Source organism: Pongo abelii, chromosome 6, assembly GCF_028885655.2.
Source record: "Pongo abelii isolate AG06213 chromosome 6, NHGRI_mPonAbe1-v2.0_pri, whole genome shotgun sequence".
In the NCBI taxonomy this organism is placed as follows: domain Eukaryota; kingdom Metazoa; phylum Chordata; class Mammalia; order Primates; family Hominidae; genus Pongo; species Pongo abelii.
The window spans coordinates 5,337,071-5,363,726 of NC_071991.2; the positions used below are offsets into that span (position 1 = coordinate 5,337,071).

The 26,656-nt window shown below is 54.9% G+C and overlaps 1 protein-coding gene across 8 annotated transcripts in view; it reads right to left on the reverse strand.

Annotated features, from left to right (window-relative positions):
- Positions 1-464: 464 nt before the first annotated feature.
- TNRC18 (trinucleotide repeat containing 18) overlaps positions 465-26,656 on the reverse strand; it is a 116,400-nt gene continuing 90,208 nt past the window's right edge. For all 8 annotated transcript variants that reach the window (XM_054545647.2, XM_063725901.1, XM_054545645.2 and 5 more), the window contains 12 exons: positions 25,393-25,820; positions 18,272-18,424; positions 17,395-17,536; positions 14,238-14,355; positions 13,689-13,764; positions 13,474-13,582; positions 9,078-9,194; positions 8,121-8,285; positions 5,655-7,003; positions 2,450-2,686; positions 2,178-2,252; positions 465-1,608 (listed from right to left, as the gene is read on the reverse strand). In XM_054545647.2, coding sequence (XP_054401622.1) covers positions 1,402-1,608; positions 2,178-2,252; positions 2,450-2,686; positions 5,655-7,003; positions 8,121-8,285; positions 9,078-9,194; positions 13,474-13,582; positions 13,689-13,764; positions 14,238-14,355; positions 17,395-17,536; positions 18,272-18,424; positions 25,393-25,820 — 3,176 coding nt within the window. In that variant the 3' untranslated portion in view covers positions 465-1,401. The remainder of the gene's footprint in view (positions 1,609-2,177; positions 2,253-2,449; positions 2,687-5,654; positions 7,004-8,120; positions 8,286-9,077; positions 9,195-13,473; positions 13,583-13,688; positions 13,765-14,237; positions 14,356-17,394; positions 17,537-18,271; positions 18,425-25,392; positions 25,821-26,656) is intronic.

Consider the following 26,656-nt stretch of genomic DNA (forward strand, 5'->3'; position numbering starts at 1 on the left):
CTCCAGACAATTTTATTTTTCCAATTAAATCTTTTTTTTTTTTTTTTATGAAAAAAGATCACACAGAATTTGCCAACAAAATTCCAAAAGAAACATTAAAAAAAAAAAAAACAATAATTCCCCCAAAAAACAAACCCAAAGTCTGGCTTTTCCTTCCCTCAAGATTGTCTGGTCGAGGCCTTCCTTGGTTTCCCTGGAAGGCTTGGGGCCTGGTTAAGTGCTTTCTGGGGCCCAAGCAGGGACCCTGGGCTCGGGCCGGCTCCTGCCTCTCCCTCTTCTCTCCCTAACACTTCTCTATCCTGGGGGGCGAGTACAGTACACTTGGCGGGGTGGGCGGGGGGGGGGGGTGTGCTGGGGACCGGGAGGCCGGTGAAGCCGGTGCTAGACACTACAATCTAACAGGAAATAAAAAATAATATTCTGCACGTCAGAATGTGTTTTTTTTTTTTATAATTTCATAGCTATTTTTCACAGTTTTAAAAAGTTTATATTTATATATATTTATATATATTTATCTTTATATATAATTAAAAAGTTGACTCCATTTAAAGGCTTATGATACAGGGGCAGGGCGAGTCTCTTGGTACAATAAAACTGTACAGGTTAAGAAGTGCCACCTCCCTCCTGGGTGGGGAGGGGCCGGGCGTGGCCGGGCGAGGGTTTCAGCACCATTGGGGTTTTCTGTAGTGTGAGGGTTTGGACCAGGGTGGGCCTGTGCCAGGCCCTCTCCACCTGGTGCCTTTGATACTCCAGGCTGCAACCCCACCCGGCTCTGTTCCCCAAGTCTAGGCCATCCTGAGAGGGTGGGGGCAGGGCCCCTGGCACAGTCAGGTAGGCCGGCTGGCATCGGGCCGCCCCGTCCCATGCACGGTGGGAGGCCTCGGGGTGGGCTCCGTGCTAAGGGTACCCGGGAAGCCCAGAGTGAGCGTCAGTTTGGTTCCTTAGAAGCGCCCCTCCCCACCGAATCCCCAGTCTGCATGGGCCTGGGGGCACCCGGGCACCCGGGCCCCCACGCAGCAGCAGCCTGGAGGGCCGGCCTGGCCAAGTGCTTGCAACGTGCTGGGCAGGAAGGGCCGGTCTCAGCCGAGGCTGCCCTGAGGGGGACGGCAGGGCCATACCCTGATAGCTAAGAGGGGCCCCTGTCCTGGGGGCACTGAGGGGTTGGAAGGTGGGACTGGAGGCATGTGCACATGCGTGCACACACGTGCATGCACACAGGCACACACATGCACACACACGCTCACCCGGGCGTCCACGTGCACACCTGGCCCCATGCACACGCCTGCAGGAACGCTCGCATGCACACAACGCACGTGGTCTCCGCGCCATGGCAGTGATGGAGAGGGGTCCCTGGCGGCCCTCGGGGCACGGGTGGCCGGTGGCCCGCGGGGCCCGGCGGGCTCAGCAGAGCACGGGCACGCCGTCCGTGGAGAAGATCATGCCCGTGGTGGGCTCGTAGGTGCCCGCAAGGTAGTACAAGCCCTCGCTGTCCTGGTACTTCTTGGTCTTCAGCATCTGCTCATACTGCTCCAGGCCCACCACCAGGCACTTGTGCGACACCGTCTGCACGTCATTTTCGTCCACATGCGAGGACTGGTATAGCGCGCGCTGCGGGCACGCGGGGACATCAGGATGGCAGGTGGGGGACACAGAGGCCAAGGGAGGCCCAGGGAGCCCCAGGGACAGAGACAGAAGCAGAGGGAGCCCCAGAGACTGAGACAGAGACTAAGTCAGAGACAGAGGCTAAGAGACAGACCAACAAAAGAGAGACAGAGACGGAGAGATGGAGAGCAAATGAGAGACAGAAGACAAGGACAGACAGACCGAGAGATCCAAAGACGCAGAGAGACAGAGACCCAGATCCAGAGAGACCCAGAGAGACCCAGAGACTGAAAGATAGAGGTTGGGAGAGACCCAGAGAGAGTCAGAGGGCAAGAATGGCCAGAGACTCAGAGACAGACACTGGGAGAATAGAGACCCAGAGACAGAGACAGACGCAGAGACCGGGAGAGACAGAAAACAGGAGCGAGGCACTGAGAGTGGCAGGGACAGGAGGTCAGAGGCTGAGGGAGACCATGGGGGACAGAGCAGCAGATGCTGAGCTGGGCCCTGTCTGAGCTGCCCGGAAGGAGGCAGCCATCCCCAACCCGCCCATCACCACCACCACCACCACCTACCTCCATGAAGTCCTTCCTCTGGCTGGAGACCCGAAGGGCCGCCGGGAGGCTGCGGCTGGACTTCTGGTCCCAGTGCTGTGTGGGGGAGAGAGGAGGGACTTGGGTGAGCCCGGGGGCCACTGCACCTGACCCCAGGCCCCAGGACAGGGCTGACCCACTGGGCAGGGCTGCTGATGCTCCAGCACCCAGAACGCCTCGCCCTCAGGTCTGCCCTACACCGCCTAGGACTGGGGGGCCCAGCTGGGGGTGCCACAGCCAGGCCGCAGGCTCACCTGGCCCTGGTGGAACTGCTTGCCCGGGCTGGTCTCCTCAGGGTGGTAGAACCACTTGACACGGACCACCATGTTGTTGCCCCACGACTCCCACATGCTCTGGATGCGGCCGATGTAGGGCAGGTTGGGGCGGCCGGCAGAGAGGAACACGGCACAGTCCCCAATACGGATCATCTCCTTGCCGCGCACGATGGCCTTGTAGAAGAGCTTGCGGGCCTTGCCCTTCATGCCACGCCGCTGCAAGGACACGTGTGTCACGGCACAGGCCCTGGCCCAGCCCTGAGGAGCCCGCTGCCTGTCAGACTCTGCACTTGGGACTCCGGGCCCTCAGCCTCTAAGTCAACCCCTATCCAACTCTGGGGAGAGGAGGAAGCCCCTTGTCTCGCTCCAACTGGGGAAGCCCCTCTTCCATCTCTTTGACATGCTGGGTCTCCAAGAGGCGCTTCCCCTAATCTAAGGATTCTGCCGCTGTGAGACTTTTTATTTTTTGAGACAGGGTCTCCCTCTGTTGCCCAGGCTGGAGCGCAGTGGCGCCATCATGACTCACTGCAGCCACGAACTCCTAGACTCAAGAAATCCTCTCCCACCTCAGCCTCTGAGGAGCTGAGAATACAGGCGCACACCACACCCAGCTAATTTTGATTATTTTTGTAGAGAACAAGGTCTCACTATGTTGCCCGGGATGGTCTCAGACTTTTGGCCTCAAACCACCCTCCCACCTTTGCCTCCCAAAGCACTAGGATTGCAGTGTCAGCCACTGCACCTGGCCTTATTTTTCTTTTGAAAATTCTTTTTTCAGAGAAAGGGTCTTGCTCTGTCACCCAGGCCGGAATGCAGTGGTACTATCATAGCTCACTGCAGCCTCAATCTCCTGGGCTCAAGCCAGCCTCCTCCCTCGGCCACCTGAGTTGATGGGACTACAGGAATGCACGGCTTTTTATTTTTGTAGAGATGGGGGTCTCACTATGTTGCCCAAGATGGTCTCGAACTTTTGGCCTCAAGTGATCCTCCCACATAAGCCACCCAAAGAGCTGGGATTACAGGCGTGAGCTACCACGCCTGGACTTTTTTACCTTTTAAAAATTGTTATTATTATTATTATTCTTTTTGAGATGAAGTCTCACTCTATCGCCCAGGCTGGAGTGCAGTGGCACGATCTTGGCTCACTGTAGCCTCTGCCTCCCAGGTTCAAGCAGTTCTCCTGCCTCAGCCTCCCAAGTAGATGGGATTACAGGCGTGCACCACCACGCCTGGCTAATTTTTATGTGTGTATTTTTAGTAGAGACGGGGTTTCACCATGTTGGCAGGCTGGTCTCGAACTCCTGACCTCAAGTGATCCTCCTGCCTGGGCCTCCCAAAGTGCTGGGATTACAGACTTAAGCCACTGCACCCAGGCAAGAGAGACTTGAAACTCCATTCTAGAGCAGCTTTGGAAATGCTGCCTGAGACACCACTGACCCCTACTGGAACATGCAGGTGCTCCTGCCCCACACCTACGGCACGTTGGGGGCTCCCTGCCAGCCTGTCTGAACCACCCTCACTTCTCACACTGGGTCCTGCCATGTGTATGTGCCTGTGTGTGCACATGTTCATCTGTGCCTTTGTGCATGTGTTCATGCATGGATGCATGTGCACGCATGTATGTGCCTACATGTGTACACGTGTGTTCGTGTATGTGCACATGTTCATGTGTTTGCACGTATGCACGTGTACTCATGTGGGTGCACATGTGCATGGATGCATGTGCACGCATGTGCCTACATTTGTGTACGTGTGCAAGTGTGCATTTGTGTGGGTGTAGTGTATTTGTGTGTGTAGTGTATTTGTGTGCATGTGTGTGCATGTTCATGTTTACACAGTTCATGTACATGCCTGCATTCACGTGTATGTCTGCGTGCATGTGTGCATGTGCCTATTTTTGAGTGCACTGTGTGCAAGTGTGTGTGCGTGTGTGTAGACAGCCACAGGTAGGCTGGAAGGGCTCCTTCTGAACAGCTAACCCACTGCTGCAGGCAGGAGACACGGGACCCCGACCTGGCCAGCCAGGACTTTGTCTTCCAGGCCGTATTGATTCACTCAGGGGTGGACACAGGATCCAGGCCAGGCCAAGGAGATTCAACCCTGGACTTTTGCTGGCAAACCCGGGAAGGAGGTGCCTTCTGGGACTGCCACACTAGTGGCCAGGAGCCTGAGGCATGGCTGGGAACACTCAAATGCCACACACAACAGGCTGTCAGGCCCAGCACCTGGAATCCCAGCACTCTGGGAGGCCGAGGCGGGAGGATCATTTGAGCCTACGGGTTCAAGACCAACCCAGGCAACATAGCGGGACCCTGTCTCTACAAAAATATTTAAAAATCAGCCGGGCAGCATGGTGGCACACACGTCTGTAGTCCCAGCTATTCAGGAGGCTGAGGCGGGAAAATTTCTTGGGCCCAGGAGTTCAAAGCTGCAGTGAGCTATGATGGCGCCGCTACACTCCAGCCTGGGTGACAGAGCAAGATCCTGTCTCTAAAAAAAAAAAAAGAAAAGAAAAGTAAAAGAAAAGAAAAGGCCAGGTGCGGCGGCTCACACCTGTAATCCCAGCACTTTGGGAGTCCGAGGCAAGCAGATCACTTGAGGCTAGGAAAGTCTGAGATCATCCCGGCCCACATGGAGAAACCCCATCTCTACTAAAAATACAAAAATTAGTCAAGCGTGGTGGCGTGCGCCTGTAACCCCAGTTACTTGGGAGGCTGTCGCGGAAGAATTGCTTGAACCCGGGAGGCAGAGGGTGCAGTAAGCCAAGATCACACCACCACACTCCAGCCTGGGCAACAGAAAGAGACTCAGTCTCAAAAAAAGAAAAAGGAAAAAATCCCAGAGGCCTGGAAAGCCCCTTCCACGTGGCGCTGACGCCTGTGGGTCTGTGCTGATGTTTGCACCTTTCCTTCATCTGGGCTCCACATGAGGGTGACTCTGCGTCCCGGGACTAGAGGGCAGGACCGCTCTGCTCTGAAGGACTCAGGCATCGGAGTCCGACAGACACAGGTGCCTGAGGACACTCTGAGACTCAGCGTACCCATCCATAAAGTGGGACGCCAGCCCTCCACCCTGGGGTTCTGGGAGATTACCAGACGCGGAGACACGGCGTGAAGCCGTGGGCCCAGCAGAGAGAGACAAGGCCCCGGGCCCCTTGGCCGCGCCCGGGCGCGATCTTGCACACCTGGGTGGGCTTGCCGAACCACTTCCAGAGCTGCCGGGCTGGCAGGAAGGCGGCGATCTTGGGCCGGTTCTCCACGGACGGCAGGCGCTGCCGCTTGGCCAGCTCCTTGGTGGTAGGGAGGTGGACGCCCTCTCTCTTCTTGGGTCGGCTCTTGGCCCCGGCCTGAGCCTTGGGCTGCAGAGGCTGTGTGGGCTGCGGAGGAGGCGCCTGGGGCTGGGGCGCAGGCGCCTTCTTGCCTGGGGAGTGGGCCGAGGGCCGCGCCTTGCCGGCCTGCTTGGTGGCCTTGGTGGGGAGCGCTGGCTGCGCAGAAGGGCCAGCCGTGGGGGCGGGGGCTGCCTCATCGTCCGAGCTGCAGGAAGAGTCCTCGTCTGTGGTGGAGGAAGAGGAAGAGGAAGAGGAGGAGGAGGAGGACGACGAGGAGGAGGAGGACGAGGAAGAGGAGGAAGACGAAGAGGAAGAGGAGGAGGAGGAGGAAGAGGAGGAGGAGGAGGAAGAGGATGAGGAGGAAGAGGAGGAGGATGAGGATGAGGAGGAGGAGGAGGAGGAGGCCGGTGAGGCCGCCCTGGAACTGGCGGCGCTGCAGTTACGGCCCCCGGCGCCACAGCCCCCGTCCCCGTTCTTGTCGCCTTCCTCCTCCCCTTCTGTCTCGGAGCCGCTGCTGCTGCTGCTGCTACTGCTGCCGCTACTGCTGCTGCTGCTGCTCTCGGACTCTTCCGCCCCGTCCTGCTCAGCCTGGGCCTTGTCCGGGCTCTTGGGGTTCCCAGAGTCCTCGAACGTGAGCCCCGGCCCGGGCTCCTGGGCGAGGTCCCCGTCGGTGGCCTTGGGCCAGGGTGCCTTGGGCTCGCTGCTGCCGGTCGCTGGGGGATAGCTGCCCAGGCTCAGGAGGCTCTTGGGCTCCTGCCAGCCCCCTGCCCCCGGGTCCTCCCGGAGCAGCAGGGCCTCTTTAGCCTTCTTGCTTTTGGGTGACGTGACACCCTCGTGGTCCAGTTTGACAAGCAGCTCGGCCTCCTCCCCCGGCCTCCGAGGGCCCTTCGCACCCGACTCCTCGGCTGCCCGCGACTTCTTGGGCTTGGGGCGTGTGGCAGGCATGGTGATGAGGGGTGCTGGGGCCAGGGTCGTGGCAGGAGCTGGCAGCTCCACAAATGGCTCGGGTGCTGGGCAGCTGGTGAAGGCGGGTGGTGTGGGACTGGGCTGCGGCAGTGCCGGGCGCGCCTTGGGGGCCTTGGCTCGCTTGTCCACAGGCTCTGGGGGGCTCTTCTTGGAACCTGGGGTGCTGCTCGGCTCCAGGGCTAAGGGGGTACTGGGGACCTCGTCTGTTGGGTTCCCCTCCTCCAGGGTAGCGGCTCTGTCTGCAAAACAAAACAGATGAGAGGCTGGGGTGGGGGCTTCCTGGCAGAGATGAGCTGTGGCTTTCATCAGAAAGGCCTGCTTCTGTGAGTTTTGTTCTTTTGTTTTTTTTGAGATGGGGTCTCAGTCACCCAAGCTGGAGTGCAGTGGCATGATCAGGGCTCATTGCAGCCCTAACCTCCCTGGGCTCATGTGAGCCTCCAGCCTCAGTCTCCCAAGTAACCTGAGGCCACAGGCATGCGCCACTATGCCTGGGGAATTTTTTGTATTATTATTTTTTTTTTTTGGTAGAGATACAGTTTTGCTCTGTTGCCCAGGCTGGTCTTAAACTCCTGGGCTCAAGCGATCCCTTTGCCTGGGCCTCCTAGAGTGCTGAGAATAGGTGTGGACCACTGTGCCCAGCAGAAAGGCCTGGTTTCAATCCTGGCCCTGCTACTTCTTGAGCGGAACCTGGCTGCAGCCTTCTTAGGCCTCCTTCGGCGGTTCCCCTATAACAACCTTAAGTTGTGTTGGCCCCAAAGCGGGTCCTCCAGTAGCCTCTGCTTTCAGCCTGCACGAAGCATTTTCTCTGGATTCTGGAAAGAAACACAGGCCAGCTGCAGCTCAGCTCTGCCTCTGACAAACCAACCTGCCTCCCTCAGCCTCAGTTTCCTCATCTGTCACCTGGTCAGAATGGCCCTGCGGTGCAGGTGCAGAGTTCTCTTTTTTTTTTTTTTTTTTTTTTGAGATAGAGTTTCGCTCTTGTCGCCCAGGCCGGAGTGTAATGGCACGATCTTGGCTCACTGCAACCTCCAGCTCCCAGGTTCAAGCGATTCTCCTGCCTCAGCCTCCCACGTAGTTGGGATTACAGGCACTCACCACCATGCCCGGCTAATTTTTGTATTTTTAGTAGAGACGGGGTTTCACCACGTTGGCCAGACTGGTCTCGAACTCCTGACATCAGGCGATCTGCTCGCCTTGGCCTCCCAAAGTGCTGGGATTACAGGTGTGAGGCACCGCACCCGGCTCAGAGTTCTTACAGACAGCAGGCAGGCACTTGAGCAGGTTCCTAAGCCCTGAGTTTGGATGCACGAAGAAGTTCCACCCACCGCCCCTGCCCTGGGGCCCAGGCCAACCTACCACCCTTGGCCTTGGCACTGGGTTTCCGCCCACGCCCACGGGCCTTGGCTCCTGGCTCCTCCGACCCAGCCGTGCCACCGTCTTTGCCCTCCCCGGTGTCTTTGCTGGTCTTCCGGCTGCGGCGCTTGGCACTCGGCACCAGGAGGGCCGGGGACGGCTCAGCACCTGTGGGGCAGAGGACAGAGTGGCTCATCAGGCCTGGGCTCCCCAGCTTGGAGCTTCCAAGACCCTGGTCTGTCCCGGGGAACGGGGATGGGGGCGGAAGCAACCGACACCAGGTGGCTGACCCCGGGTGGGCTCCCACGACAGGCTGTGAGGTCCAGCAGGGGAAACCCCGTCTGCAGGGAGCAGCCAGAGACTCCCGAATGAATGAAGTAAAACAAAAGCATTTGTGGAACTGGGACAGGTGGATAAAGATGCTGACTTTTGTTGTTGTGTTTTTTTTTTTTTTTTTTTGAGACAGAGTCTCACTCTATCGCCAGGCAGGAGTGCAGCGGCTCACTGGAACCTCCGCCTCTCAGGTTCAAGGGATCCTCCTGCCTCAGCCTCCCGAGTAGCTGGGACTACAGGCACGTGTCACCACGCCTGGCTAATTTTTGTATTTTTAATAGAGACAGGGTTTCACCATATTGGCCGGGATGGTCAGGATCTCTGACCTCATGATCCGCCCACCTTGGCCTCCCAAAGTGCTGGGATTACAGGCGTGAGCCACTGCACCCAGCCATTAACAATTTTTGATCAGCTTCCCATAGCCTGCGCCACTGGGCTTGTGCTGTCCTCATGGACCCAGGACCTGGGAGCCCTGGGATGTCACGGGAGCCCACCCATGGGTTCTGCTACTTCCATCACCCGTGGCTCCAAATGACTTCAGACAGAGCCCAGAGCCGGGCTTAGAGGGCAAAAGCCTGGGTGGGCGGCCCCTGGCAGGAGACCAGGTGTCATGAGCTCGTCACTTACACTGGATCTTATAGTCAGGGGGCAGGAGGCGGATGTGTGAGAGGGGGATCCTGCCCGTGTCTCCGTCGTCAAACTCCACGGTGATCAAGTCCCCATCGTCCTCCAGGTCCAGTAATCCTGTGGGAGGACGGGAGGCTCAGGGGAGGCCCTCGGACCTCCAGCTCCCTAGTGAGGCACGAGGGTGGGGACGGCAGAAACCGGCCCCTCTGCAGCCCTGGTCTCTATGGTACAGCAGTGGGGACATGGGTGGAGGGTATACAGTGGCTCAGAATGTGGGTGTTAGAGCCAGGCCATCCAGGCAGGAGAACTGGGTCTCCCTTTTTTTTTTTTTTTTTTTTTTGAGACAGAGTTTCGCTCTTGTTGCCCAGGCTGGAGTGCAATGGCGCGATCTCGACTGACTCACTGCAACCTCCGCCTCCCGGGTTCAAGTGATTCCCCTGCCTCGGCCTCCCAAGTAGCTGGGATTACAGACATGCGCCACCACGCCCGGCTAATTTTGTATTTTTAGTAGAGATGGGGTTTCTCCATGTTGGTCAGGCTGGTCTCGAACTCCCGACCTCAGGTGATCCACCCACCTCAGCCTCCCAAAGTTCTGGGATTACAGGCGGGAGCCACTGTCCCTGGCCTGGGTCTCCCATTTCTAGCTGACTTTGGGTGACACAAGACAGCTGAGCACATGCACCTGTGCCCGCTCACACCCAAGACCCTCCTGCAACTACAGCAAAGGAGGGACACGGGTGTCAACCCTGAAGGACACTAAGAATGGGAAAGGGGAGGGCAGCAGTGGGAGACGGTGGCATTTCCGCAGAGATGCCGGGATGAACGTGCAAGAGCGGGCTTTGATCTCCTAGGAGGAGGTGATACCCACGAGGAGGAGGTGGTTTTCCCAAGAGAATCCTGCCAAGGCTCGGGCCCGAGAGGCCCCAAGCACCTCCGGAGGCAGGGCTGAGGGAAACCTCAACACTGAACAGGCTGAGGGTGGCCCAGCTGGCAGGAGCTGGGAGGTTCACCCTAGAGAGAGGCTCCAGACTGAAGGACACTGAGCGCAGGGAGGAGGCTGGACAGGACCCCAAAGCGTGATAGCCCAGCCCTCTTCCCAAACACCAGATGCTGGGACTATATCCCCAAGGATGTGAGTCTTGCAGAATCTGGGCAGCCCCCTAACAAAACCTTCCTACCCACCCGCTATGACAAAGACTCATGAGTGCACAGAGTTCCCATCGGCTTGATAATGTTCCCTTCATTCAGGGTCCCCAGATGCCTAAGGAGTTATAACCAGAGGAAGAGCACAGCACCAGCAAACAGAAGGAGGGGGGACTGGGAAGAGAGAGGGAGCTGCAGAAAGCTAAAATGAGGCCAGGCGCAGTGGCTCACGCCTGTAATCCCAGCACTTTGGGAGGCCGAGAGAGGCAGGCAGATCACCTGAGGCCAGGAGTTCGAGGCCAGTCGGCCCAACATGGTGAAATCCTGTCTCTACTAAAAATACAAAAAATTAGCTGGGCATGGTGGTGCAGGCCTGTAATCCCAGCTACTCCAGAGGCTGAGGCAGGAGAATCATTTGAACCCAGGAGGTGGAGGTTGCAGTGAGCTGAGATCACTCCACCACACTCTGGCCTGGGTGACAGAGCAAGACTCTGTCTCAAAAAAAATACAGAAAGTTAAAATGAAAAACAATCCTCTGAGAAGGTTTAAAAAGAAATGTGTTGATAAAACAAACAAAAAAAAAATTTAAGGAATATTCAGAGAATAAGAAAGAACTCTTAAGGATTTTTTTTTTTTTTTTTTTTTTTTTTTTTTTTTGAGACAGGGTGTCATTCTGTCACCCAGGCTGGAGTGCAATGGCGCAATCATAGCTCACTGCAGCCTTGACCACCCAGGCTCAGGTGATCCTCCCACTTCGGCCTCCCAAGTAGCTAGGACAACAGGTGCACACCACCAAGCCTGGATAATTTTTTTTTTTTTTTGAGACAGAGTCTCTCTGTTACCCAGGCTAGAGTGCAGCAGTGTGATCTCAGCTCACTGCAACCTCTACTTCCCGGGTTCAGGTGATTCCTTCCTGCCTCAGCCTCCCGAGTAGCTGGGATTACAGGCACCCGCCACCACGCCCAGCTTATTTTTGTATTTTTAGTAGAGACGGGGTTTCACCATGCTGCCCAGGCTGGTCTCAAACTCCTGACCTCAGGTGATCTGCCCACCTTGGCCTCCCAAAGTGTTGAGATTACAGGTGTGAGCCACCACACCTGGCCCAAGCCTGGCTAATTTTTGTATCTTTTTGTAGAGACAGGGTCTTGCTATGTTGCCCAGGCTGGTTTCAAACTCCTGGGTTCAAGTGATCTACCTGCATCAGGCTCCCAAATTGCTGGGATTACAGACGTCAGCCACCGCAGCTGGTGAAGAATTTTTTTAAATGACAGCAGAAAATTTTAAAATTCAAGAAAACAGAAGGGGTTAGAAGATAAAAGTAGAGAAAATCTCTCCGTAAGTTGAACAAAATAAGAAAAGATTAACAGAAAAAACGACGCACACACCCGGGGCCACAGGACTAGCCCAAGTTCCAGGGAAAACATGAAATTCACAAGAGAACTTATCCAAGTTGTGCTACAAGTAGAGCTTCCAGGAATCAAGGAAATTTGCTTCAAAATCAAAGCCTCCCACTGCAGATACCCAGCATGATGAGAACACACACACACACACACGGAATTCCAGATCTAGGGATAATGAGAAGATCCTAAAAGTTTCCAAAGATATAAAAGCAGGTCTCCTGCAATGATTTTGGAATCACAATGTTGAATGTCTTCAGCAACATGGGAAGCAAGATAAAAATAGAAAAATGTCTTTGAAATGGTGAGAGGAACTATTTCCAGTCGCGAATTTATACCCAGCTCAACTATCTCTAAAGAATAAAGGTACCCAGCTCAACTATCTCTAAAAATAAGGGTAGAATAAAGAGATTACAAACTCACAAGGATGTGAGAAATTTAACTCCCAGACTCTTCCTCAGAAAGCTACTGAAAGATCCACTGCTTAAAACAAGGAACTGAACCAAAAAAGAGAAAAACATGCAACGCAACAAAAGCGGTTCCCAGGATGAGGGACAGGGAAGGCCCAAGAATCCAGAATGATACCCATAAGGCAGGCCTAGAACACAGCCAGCACCTCCCAGTACAGGGGGACAGAGTGTGCCAGGAAATCCGAATCTAAGGCCAACTTCTACCTTACTAACAGCACTTTCAGAATTTGGATGATAAATGAGTGACTAATACGATGGAAAAAACTAAGTCTTCCTGACCTGAGATCCTCTACTCAGGCTGGACCAGTCATCTGTTGTTTTGCTGAGCTGGCATGGGCTTCCATCTTCTGGGTATGAATGGATGGTAGGCCAAGCAGTGGACTGTATTTGGCATGTGAGTGGGCTTTTTTTTTGCACAGGCGGGGAATGTCTAATCCACATCCATACCCCCTCTCTAGGATACACTGCTTTTGCAAGAGCTAAGGGTTGGACCATTTGACTGTCTTTCTTGCCTGTCTGATATCCACATCTATAACAGGGTACCTAGGGTACCTGTTGTTTTTCTCCATCCAGCCTCCATTCTTTTTTCTTTTTTTGAGACGTAGTCTCACTCTGTCACCCAGGCTGGAGTGCAGTGGTGCAATCTTGGCTCACTGCAACCTCCACTTCCCAGGTTTGAGTGATTCTCCTGCCTCAGCCTCCCAAGTAGCTGGGATTACAGGCACCTGCCACCACACCCGGCTAATTTTTGTATTTTTAGTACAGACGGGGTTTTACCACGTTGGCCAAGCTGGTCTTGAACTCCTGACCTCAAGTGATCCACCTAGCTTGGCCTCCCAAAGTGCTGGGATTACAGGCATGAGCCACCACACCCAGCCTCATTCTCTCTTATTCTAACAACACGTCCGCTTTGCAGGGGAAGCCACCCTCCCATCTTTCTCAGCCCACGAATAAAAGGGAGGTGACCTCACTCCTTAGTCCCAGGGATGAGAATCTGACCCAGGCCCGGTCGATCAGACTCACAGCAGTAGGATCAATGAAAACCATGTGGCCCAAGTCAGTTCACACTAGAACTTGCATGGGAAAACCAGGACTGAGAAATCCTCCAATGATAAGATTTCTTAAGATGGTAAAATACAGTCTCCAAGGAGCTAGTGTGAAGCCAGCACAGATGACAGCACTGCTGACAGATACTCAGAGCTGGAGTCCTGATGACATCGTTTAAATGGTGTCTGGATCCAACCATGCCTGAAGGCCATACAGTTTTCAGTTATGTGAGCCCACAAGTCTTTATTCTTAAGCCAGTTAGAGTTGGGTTTTAGTAGCCAAACAAGTCCATACTGAGATGTTAGGCGGCAGGGGAGAGCTGGGGAGGAGGCGTCTCACCTCGGACCACGGTGCCTGGGTACAGACAGCGGTACTGCTGGCTCCAGTAGGCTGCAATCCTGGTCCCTTGTGGCAAGAAGCGAGTGGAGGCTGGCCTCACATCGATGATCTAGAAGGGCATGGGATGAGTGCAAGGTGTGGACACAGTTATGGCCATGGCCTTGGACACCCAGCCCACCCCGAGCCACCCGAGGCCCTGCCCCTCCCCCTCTCACCGCTTCTTGCAGCAACTGCTCCAGACAGTAGATGTGGGGCCGGTTCCCACGCTCACCCTCTACCACCACGCGGTATCTGTAGGAGCAAACCAGGCGTGAGGTGGCAGAGGCCGAGACCTCCCCAGAGGGCCTCAACCCCACCAGCACCAGCACTGCCTCCTAGACCACTGGGAGGTGACACCAGGACTCAGAGGTTTGCTGACTTGCTGAATTTAGGAATTCTCCCCCTTTTCTGGGTTCATTTTCCTCATCTGTAGGACTAGGGGTTGCAGAGCACGCAAGACTGGCGCAGTCCAGATCCTGAGAGAGGCCAGCACGCTCTCTCCCCCTTTCCTGCTGCGGGTCCTGCCATGGAGCAGCCGCGCCCAGCCCCTGGGAGAGTTCACCCAGTACTCCCTCAAAGTGCCCAGGGCCTCCCCGTCAGCTCTGAGCCCACTCATGCCCCTGCCCTGTGCCATCAGGGGAAACCACAGCCCAGAAAGGAGAAGCAGCCAGGCACAGAGGCGGCCGGGATACGGGGCTCTGCGCTGGACCTCCCACCCCACTCACATGTCTGGCGAGTGCACGGTCTGCACGTGCCCGGCGTACAGCAGCTTGTCATCCATGGGGATGAGCACACGCAGGCCGTCCTTCAGCTCGTCCTTGTCGATGATGCAGGAGCGAGGGGCTGCAGGGGTTGGATTGTGAGGCAAGGCTGGAGCCAGGAGCGTCTGCGACACCTCTCCCTCCTCCCGTCACCCCCAAGTCATCCCCTTGGAATGGAGGCCCTGGTGCCGGGTGGGCCTGTGGGGCTGAGACGTGTGCACTTCTTCGTCTGCCTGTGTGTGTACCCGTGCAGACCTGTGTGTACCAGTGGGCACGCACAGGGTGCCATGGCCAGCCCTTCTCCTCCCAGCCCCGTCTCCTGCCTGGCCCCAGATGTCTGCAAAGACCCCAGGCAGGTGTGAACCCAGAGATGAAAGCCTGCACGTGCTGCCTCTTCCCACCTCAAGACCAGCAGCCTCTGGGCCTGGCATGAAGCTCTGGGTGCCAGCCATCACCGGACACTCACAGCGACGATCCTCCATCATGACATCTGCCCCCTCTTACTGCTGCCTACAGCCAAACTTCTAGGACTTTATTTATTTATTTATTTATTTATTTATTTATTTATTTATTTATTTATTTTTGAGATGGAGTTTCAATCTTGTTGCCCAGGCTGGAGTGCAATGGCATGATCTCGGCTCACTGCAGCCTCTGCCTCCCAGGTTCAAGCGATTCTCCTGCCTCAGCCTCCCAAGTAGCTGGAATTACAGGCGCCTGCCACCACGCCTGGCTAATTTTTGTATTTTTAGTAGAGATGGGGTTCCACCATGTTGGCCAGGCTGGTCCCGAGCCCCTGACCTTGGGTGATCCACCCGCCTCAGCCTCCCAAGTACTGGGATTACCGGTGTGAGCCACCGTGCCCGGCCTCTTTCTTTTTTTTAATAATTTTTTCAGGCCAGGCGCAGTGGCTCATGCCTGTAATCCCAGCACTTTGGGAGGCTGAGGCGGGCAGATCACGAGGTCAGGAGATCAAGACCATTCTAGCCAACATGGTGAAACGCTGTCTCTACTAAAAACACAAATATTAGCCAGGTGTGGCAGTGCACGCCTGTAGTCCCAGCTACTTGGGAGGCTGAGGCAAGAGAATTGCTTGAACCTGGGAGGCAGAGGCTGCAGTGAGCTGAGATCATGCCACTGCACTCCAGCCTGGATGACAGAGAGTGAGATTCCGTCTCAATCATCATCATCATCATCATCATCATCATCTTGTCAGAGACAAGGTCTTGCTCTGTCATCCAGCCTAGAGTGCAGTGGCAAGATCATAGCTCACTGTAGCCTCGAACTCCTGGGTTCAAGCCATCCTCCCACCTTAGCCTTCTGAGTAGCTAGGACTATAGGTGCACACCACCATGCCTGGCTAATTATTTTTTGTAGAGACAGGGTCCATTAAGTTGCCCAACTGACCTCGAACTCCTGGTCTCAAGTGATCCTCCCACCTCGGCCTCCCAAAGCACTGGGATTACAGGTGCATGTGGCCACACCCCACCTACCTCTGAGACTTTCCATCCACTTTTTCTTTCTGGTGGAAATGAATGCCCAGGGGCAAACTTCCCGACGGCGGTCACCTCTCATTGCCCCAACCCTCTGCTCCCTCCCTCTGCCTGCCCCTGACGAGACACCTGGGCCTGCCCTTCCTTCTCAGTGGGACCTTTCGCCTGGTCTGTCCCCGACATTCCCATTACCCAGATGGCTCGCTGGGAGAGGGATGGTGGGGACCGCAGTATCCCCGCCCGTGCCTGCACAGAGCCCTCATGTGGCCTCGTCACAGGCAGAGTCGGCTTCCCACGCCTTGACGTTGGGCTTGGCCATGTGGCTCTCAGAAGGGGCCGGGACCCAATGCTGAGCCTAGGCGTCGAGAGAGCTCTTAGATCCAACTTTTCCTCTTAAGCCACGGGTCTGGCAGGATAAACAACACACGCAGAGAGGACCACAGACCTGGAGCAGCTGACCCCTGGCCAGCCCATCACCGCAGGAGCAAGGCCACTGGGGGTCTGCACGGCCACCCAGCAGCCCTACACGCCCCTGAGACGCACAAAGGCGGCATCTGGTTGTCACATAGCGGCCGCTGACCAATGCAGCCTTGGGGCAGCCGACTCCTTCTCACTCGCTCCCCGATCCATACCCACGATCTCGCCTCTGGGCTACAGACCCCTGGGTCCGAGCCTGGGCATGACTTCCCGATAGAGTCATCAAAGCCCAGCACATGACCCTCCCTGGCCCGGGTCTCAGGGCCAGGGCCTCCGCCCACCCCCACACCTGTCCTCACCCTTCCCTTCCCCTCTCCTCTGCCTGCACCCCTGACCCCAACTCCCATCCACTCTCCCTCCTAATGTGCGCACCCTGCCCCGCCTCCTTCCCTGCTGCCCCCACGGCAGCCCCAGGCTACAACCCACTCTCGCCTGGACAGCACAGCCTCCTAACTGGACTCCCTGCCTTCCCTGGGACCCCACTCATTCTCTGTGCAGCACCAGACAGCTATATTTTTTTTTTTTGAGACACAGTTTCACTCTTTTTGCCCACGCTGGAGTGCAATGGCATGATCTTGGCTCACCGCAACCTCCGCCTCCTGGGTTCAAGTGATTCTCCCGCCCCAGCCTCTCGCATAGCTGGGATTACAGGCACCCACCACCACACCCAGCTAATTTTTGTATTTTCAGTAGAATCAGGGTTTCACCATGTTGGCCAGGCTGGTCTGGAACTCCTGACCTCAGGTGATCTGCCCAACTCGGTCCCCTAAAGTGCTGGGATTACAGGCGTGGGCCACCACGCTCGGCCCAGACAGCTCATTTTAAAGCCAATCCCACCATATCACATCCCCACATCTAACCTCAGAGAGCTTCTCATTTTCCTTAGGGACAACACAGAACTCCTTCCCAAGCTCCGCAGGACCTGCCTCCTCCCTGGTCCCAAGGCGGCTCTCTTGCCCCATCTCCAGTTGACTAAGCTGCAGCCAGTCCAGCCTTCTCATCGACCCGGGTAACTCAGCCTCAGGATCTCTGCTCCTGCAGTTCCCTGCCTCCAGCTAGCCCAGCCCTTCCGTCTCATGCCTTGCTCAGATCTGTCTCCCCCAGGGAAGGCTCCAGCAGCCCCTCCCGGGACATGTGGCATCACGGCCACTCACCCGGGGTCAGCGGCCGCTCCACAGCCCCGCCACGCGGCAGGTGCTCGTCCTCAGAGAAGCTCGAGTCCTGGTTGGGTTCAAAGTCCTCCTCGGCTGCCATGCTCTCCATCAGCTTGCTCACGGCGCCCCCCTTGCCACGGTTCTGGGGACAGAACATGGCCGACAAATGACTTAGGATCTGAACGGGGGTCCTGCCGGGCTGGGGACCCTCTCTGGAAACCTGGAGCCACAGTCAGGCTGCAGGGGGAATCTGTCATGTGCATGGCGTGGATCCCAGCTAGGGGCACCCCAGAGGCCAGGGGGAGGGTGAAATGGGCCCAAAACCCAGCTGGCCAGTGCTCAGTACTCAGTGCTCAATACTTAGTACTCTGCTCAGTATCAGCACTCAGTGCTCAGTACTCACTACCATACCTCTGTTCATCACTATGGCAGATGCCTCCGTTCCCTTCTTAAGAGAAACTTCAGCAGCATCTCCAGCATTTCCACCCAATGGGCTTGAGGAAAAACCACTCAGGCAGGGGCTAGCAGGTGTGGGGAGTGGGCATGCCATCATCTGCCACTCGGACAGATTCACCCAAGCCTGAGGGCCCTGTGAGGACCTGGTGCTGGGCTGGGGGCCTGTCACCCAGGTCTCCTGGTCTCTGTTCCAGTGTCCCTCGCCCCCGCTAGAGCAGACATTTCCTGAGGACAGAAGCCGAGTCCCCAGTATCTCCTTATCCCTGGAGCATGGGGACGGCCACGTCACCCTCGTCACCTGCAACCTGAGCCACAGCTACAGGGAAGGTGAACACAGAGCAGCAGGTGGAGCCCCCTGCCCTGACCACAGGAGCATAGCTGAGCCCCCCACAGCCCCCCACCAGGGTACAGTGAGCCTCACCTCCTTCTTCACTTCCTTCCCTTTGGCCTTGGCCTTGCCCCTCTTGGCGGCGGTCAGGGAGCTGGTGTGAGGAGCCCTGGCCTCAGAGGGCAAGGTGGGAGCTCGGGGCGGTGGCAGCCCAGCTCCTGGCCCGGCCTCTTTCCCTTTCTTCTTCTGGAGGAGGAAGCAGCAGACAGGAGCCATCAAACGGCAGGGAAAGCACAGGCGGCACCCCTGTCCCTCTCACTCACTCACTCCCAAGTTCTGTGCCACCCCAAGTGTGCCCTCCCGGGAGGAACAAAACGCCCCTTCTCTCTCTCCCTGCAAGTGTTTTTGGTTTTGGGTTTGTTTTTTTTGTTTTTTTTTTTTGAGACGGAATCTCGCTCTGTCATCAAGGTTGGAGTGCAGTGGCGCGATCTTGGCTCACTGCAAGCTCCGCCTCCCGGGTTCCTGCCATTCTCCTGCCTCAGCCTCCCGAGTAGCTGGGACTACAGGCACCCGCCACCACACCCGGCTATTTTTTTGTATTTTTAGTAGAGACGGGGTTTCACCGTGTTCAGCAGGATGGTCTCGATCTCCTGACCTTGTGATCCACCCGCCTCGGCCTCCCAAAGTGCTGGGATTACAGGCTGTTTTTAGTGTTTATTATCTTATTACTAGTACATATTACTTGTTGCCCCGTCTGCCCAAAAAAAGACAACACTGAAGTGTATATATGTTGCAAGTTCCTCTCCAGTGACCCTCCTACCAACTCCACAGAGTCAGCTACTAGCAATAGCATGGTGTATCCTTCTAGAAGTTTCCATAAGCACACACAACCCTGTAAATACGAAGGCTACACAGACACAACCATACACACACAGTATTTAAAAAAAAGTGGGAATTTACCAATAGTCCTGCTTTGCAACGTTTCCCCCCAAACATGACTGATACATATAAAAGGAGCTTCATTTTAACCGCAGCCTATTGAGCCAAGGTATGGAAAAACTGTAATGCACTTACTTTAACCACCCCCGCGATGAGAAGGGCCTGTAGGCTGCCTCCGTTTTTTCACTCTCTGTTTTGTTGTTGTTTTTGAGACAGGGTCTCGCTCTGTTGCCCAGGCTGGAGTGCCATGGCGCAATGACAGCCGACTGACAGCCTCAACCTCCTGGGCTCAAGCAATCCTCCTGCCTCAGCCTCCCAAGTAGCTTGGACGACAGACATGTACCGCCATGCCCAGCTAAAAAATCTACACTTTCTAAAAGGGACATGTGTAAAACAAATGGCCATTAGCTGGGCTTGGTGGCGGGTGCCTGTAATCTCAGCTACTCAGGTGGCTGAGGCAGAAGCATCGCTTGCACCCGGTGGGCGGAGGTTGCAGAGAGCCGAGATCGCGCCATTGCACTCCAGCCTGGGCAAAAAAAAGCAAAACTCCGTCTCAAAAATAAAATAAAATTAAGAAAAAAAAAAAAACAAGGCCAGGTGCGGTGGCTCATGCCTGTAATCCCAGCACTTTGGGAGGCCGAGATGGGCAGATCACGAGGTCAGGAGATCGAGACCATCCTGGCCAACACGGTGAAACCCCGTCTCTACTAAAAATATAAAAAAGTAGCCGGGCATGGTGACACGTGCCTGTAGTCCCAGCTACTCGGGAGGCTGAGGCAGGATAATTGCTTAAACCGGGAGGCGGATGTTGCAGTGAGCCGAGATCGTGCCACTGCACTCCAGCCTGGGCGACAGAGCGAGACTCTGTGTCAAAAAACAAACAAACAAACAACAACAACAACAAAAACAAATGGCCAAGGCCAGGAGAGGTAGAAAAGTAATAAATAAAGATAATAATGGTCAAATGTTACCAAGACAACAACAGAAGTCACAGCGCCCATATCCAAAATGAAAGTCAAAGCAAAGAGCATTAAAAGAAACAAAAAATGGCATGTTCTAGGGAAAAAGTACAGTGTGTGTGTGTGTGTGTGTGTGTGTGTGTGTGTTTTATTTTCTTGTTGCTGCTGAACTCTTTAATGCAAGTCATCCTTCTGGAATCAGAAGCATCTTAGGCGCTGAAGGAATGTTAGTGGCGCTGTCCCCTTATCTCGGGGATCTGTCATTAAGCAGATAGCTGCAGCTCCTGGTACATATGTCCCTGCAGCTGTACCCACGGGGGAACAAAAGGAAATGACAGCAGAAAAAAAAAGGCCTGAATGGATTTTTCTTTTCTTTATCTTCCAAATTACTGTTATAATCAGATAAAACCAGTAACTGTTTCTTTCCCTTTGATCAGAAAACCCACAGCTGGGAGCCTTCCCCTACTTTTTTGTAAAAAAAAAAAAAAAGTAAATAAGAAAATAACTTCCGACGTGATAGAAGTTCTGTACGCAAAACAGAGACGCTGCCTGCTTTGGTAATTATGACAGCAAAACACCATCATCACCCAAACCACCAACCACCAGCAGGGTCAGTGGCAGGAGACAGGCAGGCAGTGCGATGGCATTCAAGCATTTAAAAATACTGACAGCCAGGCGCAGTGGCTCACGCCTGTAATCCCAGCACTTTGGGAGGCCAAAGCAGGCAGATCACTTGAGGCCAGGAGTTCGAGACCAGCCCAGCCAACATGGTGAAACCCCATCTCTACCAAAAATACAAAAATTAGGCGTGAGGGCACGAGCCTGTAATCCCAGCTACTCGGGAGGCTGAGACAAGAGAATTGCTTGAACCCAGGAGGCAGAGGTTGCAGTGAGCTGAGGTTGCACCACTGCACTCCAGCCTGGGCCACAAGAGTGAGACTCTGTCTCAAAAAACAAACAAAAAAACTACTGATGTCCAGGCGTGGTGGCTCATGCCTATAATCCCAGCACCGTGGGAGGCTAAGGCAGGAGGATTGCTTGAGCCCAGCAGTTCGAGACCAGCCTGGGCAACATAAGGAGACCCCATCCCATCTGCATGAAAATAATTTTTTTTTTAATTAGTCGGACGTGGTGGTATACACCTGTAATCCCAGCACTTTGGGAGGTGGAGGCAGGAGGATCACTTGAGCCCAAGAGTTTGAAACCAGCCTGGGCAACACAGTGAGACCACCTCCCCCAGGCTCTTTTTTTTTTTTTTTGAGATGGCGTCTCGCTCTGTCACCCAGGCTGGAGTGCAGTGGCACAATCTCAGCTCACTGCAATCTCTGCCTCCTGGGTTCAAGCGATTCTTCTGCCTCAGCCTCCCGAGTAGCTAGGACTACAGGTGACCGCCACCATACCCAGCTAATTTTTTGTATTTTTTTAGTAGAGGCGGGGTTTCACCATATTGGCTAGGCTGGTCTCGAACTCCTGACCTCGTGATCCACCCGCCTCGGCCTCCCAAAGGGCTGGGATTACAGGTATGAGCCATTGCGCCCAGCTGAGACCACCATCTCTTATTAAAAGAAAAATTAGCAAGGTGTGGTGATGTGCACCTGTGGTCCCACCTACTCAGAGGAGACTGAGGCAGGAAAACTGCTCGAACTTGGAAATTCGAGGTGAGCTACAATCACCACTGCACTCCAGACTGGGAAACAGAGCAAGACTCTGTCTCTTATAAATAAATACAATAAAAATATTGATAGAAGGCCGGGTGTGGTGGCTCATGCCTATAATCGCAACACTTTGGGAAGCTGAGGTGGGCCGATCACCCGAGGTCAGGAGCTCGAGACGAGACTGGCCAACATGGCGAAACCTTGTATCTACTAAAAATACAAAAATGAGCTGAGCATGGTGGTGAACGCCTATAATCCCAGCTACTCGGGAGGCTGAGGCAAGAGAATCGCTTGAACCTGGGAGGCAGAGGTTTCAGCGAGCCAAGATCTCACCACTGTACTCCAGTCTGGGCAGTAGGACAGATTCTGTCTTTAAAAAAAAAAAAAAGATAGAAAATAAAAGTAAAAGCCCATCCCATGTGGCAGTACACATGACATAACACAGACTGAACTAAGTCTGAAAAGCAGAATACAGCCAGGCGCGGTGGCCCACAACTGTAATCCCAGCACTTTGGGAGGCTGAGGTGGGCAGATCATTTGAGGTCAGGAGTTCGAGATCAGCCTGACCAACATGGTGAAACCATGTTTCTACTAAAATACAAAAATTAGCTGGGCATGGTGGTGGGCACCTGTAATCTCAGCTACTCGGGAGGCTGAGGCAGGAGAACTGCTTGAACCTGGGAGGCGGAGGTTGCAGTGAGCCGAGTTTGTGCCACTGCACTTCAGCCTGAGAGACAGAGTGAGACTCTGTCTCAAAAAAAAAAAAAAGGATAGCTATCTGTCCAACGTTACAGCAGTGAATGATCAATAGAGTTGGGTTTTGAACACTGGGGACGTAGCTTCAGTTCTGGCTCCTTAACCACTGGGCTGTATACATTGCCTCTTTGGGCCTTTCCCAAGAGTTCCTTCTGTTAGAGGCCCAGGGTTTCCAATTCCTGGCATCTGAACAGCTGAATACCCAGCTATTACATCCAGCTGTAATACCAGAGGCTCACCCAGTGTCTGCCTTTTGATAATGTAGCAGGAACCTGGAACAGAACGGATTCATTGTTGACAAATGGAGGCTCAGACACCCAAGGAAAATCACCCCACGTCCCAGCATCCCAAGAACAGACACTGTTAATGTGTGGTAGGCGCCCCCCACCACACCCAGCTAATTTTTTTATTTTTAGTAGAAACGGAGTTTCACTATGTTGGCCAGGCTGGTCTTGAACTCCTGACCTCAGGTGATCTGCCCACCTTGGCCTCCCAAAGTGCTAGGATTACAGGCATGAGCCACTGTACCCAGCCTTCTTCTTTGAGACAGAGTTGTGGGTTCTGTTGCCCAGGCTGGAGTGAGGCAGTACGATCATAGCTCACTGCAGCCTTCACCTCCTGGGCTCAAGCAATCCCCCTGCCCCAGCTTCCAGAGTAAGTGGGACTATAGGCACTGGCCACCACCACTCCCAGCTAATTGTTGTTTTTTTTTTTTTTTTTGGTAGAGGAAGGGTCTTGCTATGTTGCCCAGGCCAGTCTCAAAACTCCTGGCCTCAAGGGATCCTCCCACCTCAAAGTGCTGGGATTGCAGGTGTGAGCCACCGCAGCCAGTCTGGTGCCTGTCCATATGTGAGCCACCTATAGAGAGCGGTTCATAGGAGGAACTCACTTCACACAGTCCTGTACGTTAAGTGTGAGAGGTGAAGGGGTTAGAACATGTCTGGGCCTACTATGTGCTACTTGGTAGCATTATTATTTTATTTTTGGAGACAGAGTCTTACTCTGTCGCCCAGGCTGGAGTGCAGTGGCACAATCTCAGCTCACTGCAACCTCTGCATCCTGGGCTCAAGAGATTCTCCTGCCTCAGCCTCCTGAGTAGCTGGGATTACAGGCACCCACCACCATGCCTGGCTAATTTTTGTATTTTTTAGTAGAGACAGGATTTCGTCTTGTTGGCCAGGCTGGTCTCAAACTCCTGACCTCAAGTGATCCACCCACCTTGGCCTCCCAAAGTGCTGGGATTACAGGTGTGAGCCACCGCGCCCGGCTGGATCGTTATTATTACTGTTACTAATTGTGACACCTATCCTGCAAGGCCTTCAAAAACCTGAGATGGCCTCTGCCACGAGGAGACAAGAGCACAAATCCAAGGTGCCTACGGATGGTGCTTACACTGGCCCCTTCCTCACTACTACCCCTTTGTCAGGAAATCATTGTGACTCCCATCTTTTTTGTGATTTTCTCTAGAATGTCACTGTTATTTGAGGGTTCCTCCTATATCAAGGGCTCAGGGTGGAGAGGTATTTTGACAGAATACCATCAAAACCTAGCTGTTAAGTCTGAACGCATCCAAAGAGGAGGAGGAAGCAACTGACCATCAGCTTCCTAGTGGCCAGTGCAAAAAGGGTAAAGGCCCAATTATCATAAAGTTGTCTAAAAGCAAGTTTTCTTAATCTGGGGTGTTCATAGAGAGAATTTAGGAAATGTGTAAATGGGTAGGAAAGAAAATCTCACCTGCATTTTCACATTTTAACCTCTAAAAAAAAAATGGGGTTTTCCTTCAGGTGAGAGTGGAGGCCACAAACCACAAAAGTACCAGCAGTGCCGGTGACTTTGCCACCAACGGAAACCACAGAGTCTTGCAGCACACAGTAGTTACTGCAGGGACCTTAAAACATCCCTTACATTGCTTCAGAAGTACAGTACTAGCCGAGTGCAGTGGCTCACGCCTGGAATCCCAACACTTTGAGAGGCTGAGGCAGGAGAACAGAGTTTGAGACCAGCCTGGGCAATGCAGCAAGGCCTTGTCTATACTTAAAATTTAAAAATTAGCTGAGCACGGTGGTATGCACCTGTAGTCCCAGCTTCTCAGGAGGCTGAGGTGGGAGGACTGCTTGAGCCCAAGAGTTCAAGGTTGCAGTGAGTCATGATCACAGCACTGCGCTCCAGCCTGGGTGACAGAGTGAGACTCTGTCTCTAAAACATAAAATAATACAATTTTAAGTACGGTATTTACTAGACCCATTGGCAGATGTGTTTATTAATTAAATACATCCCTAAAGGAACATATAGGTACCATATCACAGAAGGATCTTTTCAATATTTTGATAACTGTGGTCACTATCACTGTCTTCCTTTGGGGTCCCAGGTATTTTATTCACTTTTTAAAGTCGTCTTCTGAGACAGGAGAAGAGAGAATAAGGACCTCTGTGAGAAATGGGTGGCCAAACATGGTGGCTCATGCTTGTAATCTCAGCATTTTGGGAGGTTGGGGCAGGAGAATCGCTAAAGGTCAGGAGTTCAAGATCAGCCCAGGAAACATATCGAGATCCCATCTCTACAAAAAATAAATTAGCCGGGTGCAGCGACATGTGCCTGAAGATCCAGCTATTTGGGAGGCTGAGGCAGGAGGACTGCTAAAGGCCAAGAGGTGAAGGCTGCAGAGAGCCATGATCAGGCCACTGCACTCCAGCCTGGTGACAGAGCAAGACTTGACTCTTAAGAAACAAAGGAACAGGTGCCCAGCTCCTGCTGGGGCTAAGTCCTAGCAGGGGCTCCGGGCGGGCCTGGAGCCGAGTAGGTGGTTAACAGTGAAGCTGCTTCCCTAGGCTGGGAGGGAGAGGGCCCCTCCCTAACGGAACCCTAGGGACCCTTCTGCGGCCCCCCCTCCCCGCGCGGCCCCTACCTTCCTGGGATCCTTCCTGTCCTTTGCACGCCCGGCGTCCTTGCGCGGGCTCAGGGGGCCACCCTTGGCGCAGCGGCTGGCCTTGGTGGCGGGCGCGGTGCTGGCGGGCGCAGGTGCAGCAGCCGAGGCGTCGTGCAGGAAGATGCGCTCGCTGCGGCGCCGTGTCCACAGGTCGTCGTCGCTGGCCTCGGGCCCCGCCTCGAAGCCAGCCTCCTTGGGGCCCCGCAGCTTCCGGGCCTTGCGCCCCTTCTCCACCGCCAGCTTGGCCTTGTCCGGGCTGCTGGGGCCGGGACCGCGGGCGCCAGGCGTGGGTGCGGCCAGGGAGGGTCCCGGCTCCCCCAGCCCCTTCTTGGGCCGCAGCAGCCCCGCAGGCGACCGCTTGCGCACCTTGACCTCGCTCTCCGAGTCGGTGTACTCGAACTCTGTGCCTGAACGCGGGAGGAGGGTGCGCTGGTCACAGCCTCGTGGGGACCCTTTCCCTTCCACCCAGCCTCATGGGCACCATTCCTCCCCCGCAGGACCTCCCTGCCAAGGGCAGAGCTTCTGCCCGTTTCCAGGAGAGAAACTGAGGCCCAGAGGAGAAGGACTCACTGGGACCACGCCTGTCCCTAAGCCTGTCCTCACCCGCCTCCGCTGCCCAGACGCTGCTCCCAGCCCCTCGCCCCATGGGAAGATCCTGGGCCCGTTGAGCTCCTCCAAAACCCCATGTGACTTGTGGAAATCCCAGAAGCCAGGGCAGCTGGGCGGACGGGGCCCCACACCTGCAGGGTAGCAGCCCTCTAAAGCAGGCAGGCGGGGAAACCCGCAGAGAATCCCCAAGCCCTGCTCGCCTTCTCTGACCCGTTCTTGGTGCTGCCTGTCGGAGCTGGGTGGTCCCAGGAATTGTCCACTCCCACTGCCCTCTCTACACGACAGGGCCACCCCAACAGCCCTCCTCCCACCCCAGGCCCCACCCATTGCACAGCCAAGGCCCTGCTTCCCTCTGTCCCGGATCCTGGGTCCCAGCTCCCAGGCTCCTTGAACGCACAGCCACCCAGCAATTGCCCAGCACCCACCATCCCCACTCATTCCCAGCTGCAAGCTTTGCTCTCTGCCATCCCCTCTGCACAGAGCACCAGCTCCCTCGACCTCTCTTGGAACAGCGCTAAGTCCTTCAGAAGGAGACCCACCCCACAACCCGGGAAGTCCTCTCTGGCCACACCTGTTGTCACGGGCAATGCCACACCTTAGCATTTCTGTCCATGCCCAGGTCCCAGCTTATCCC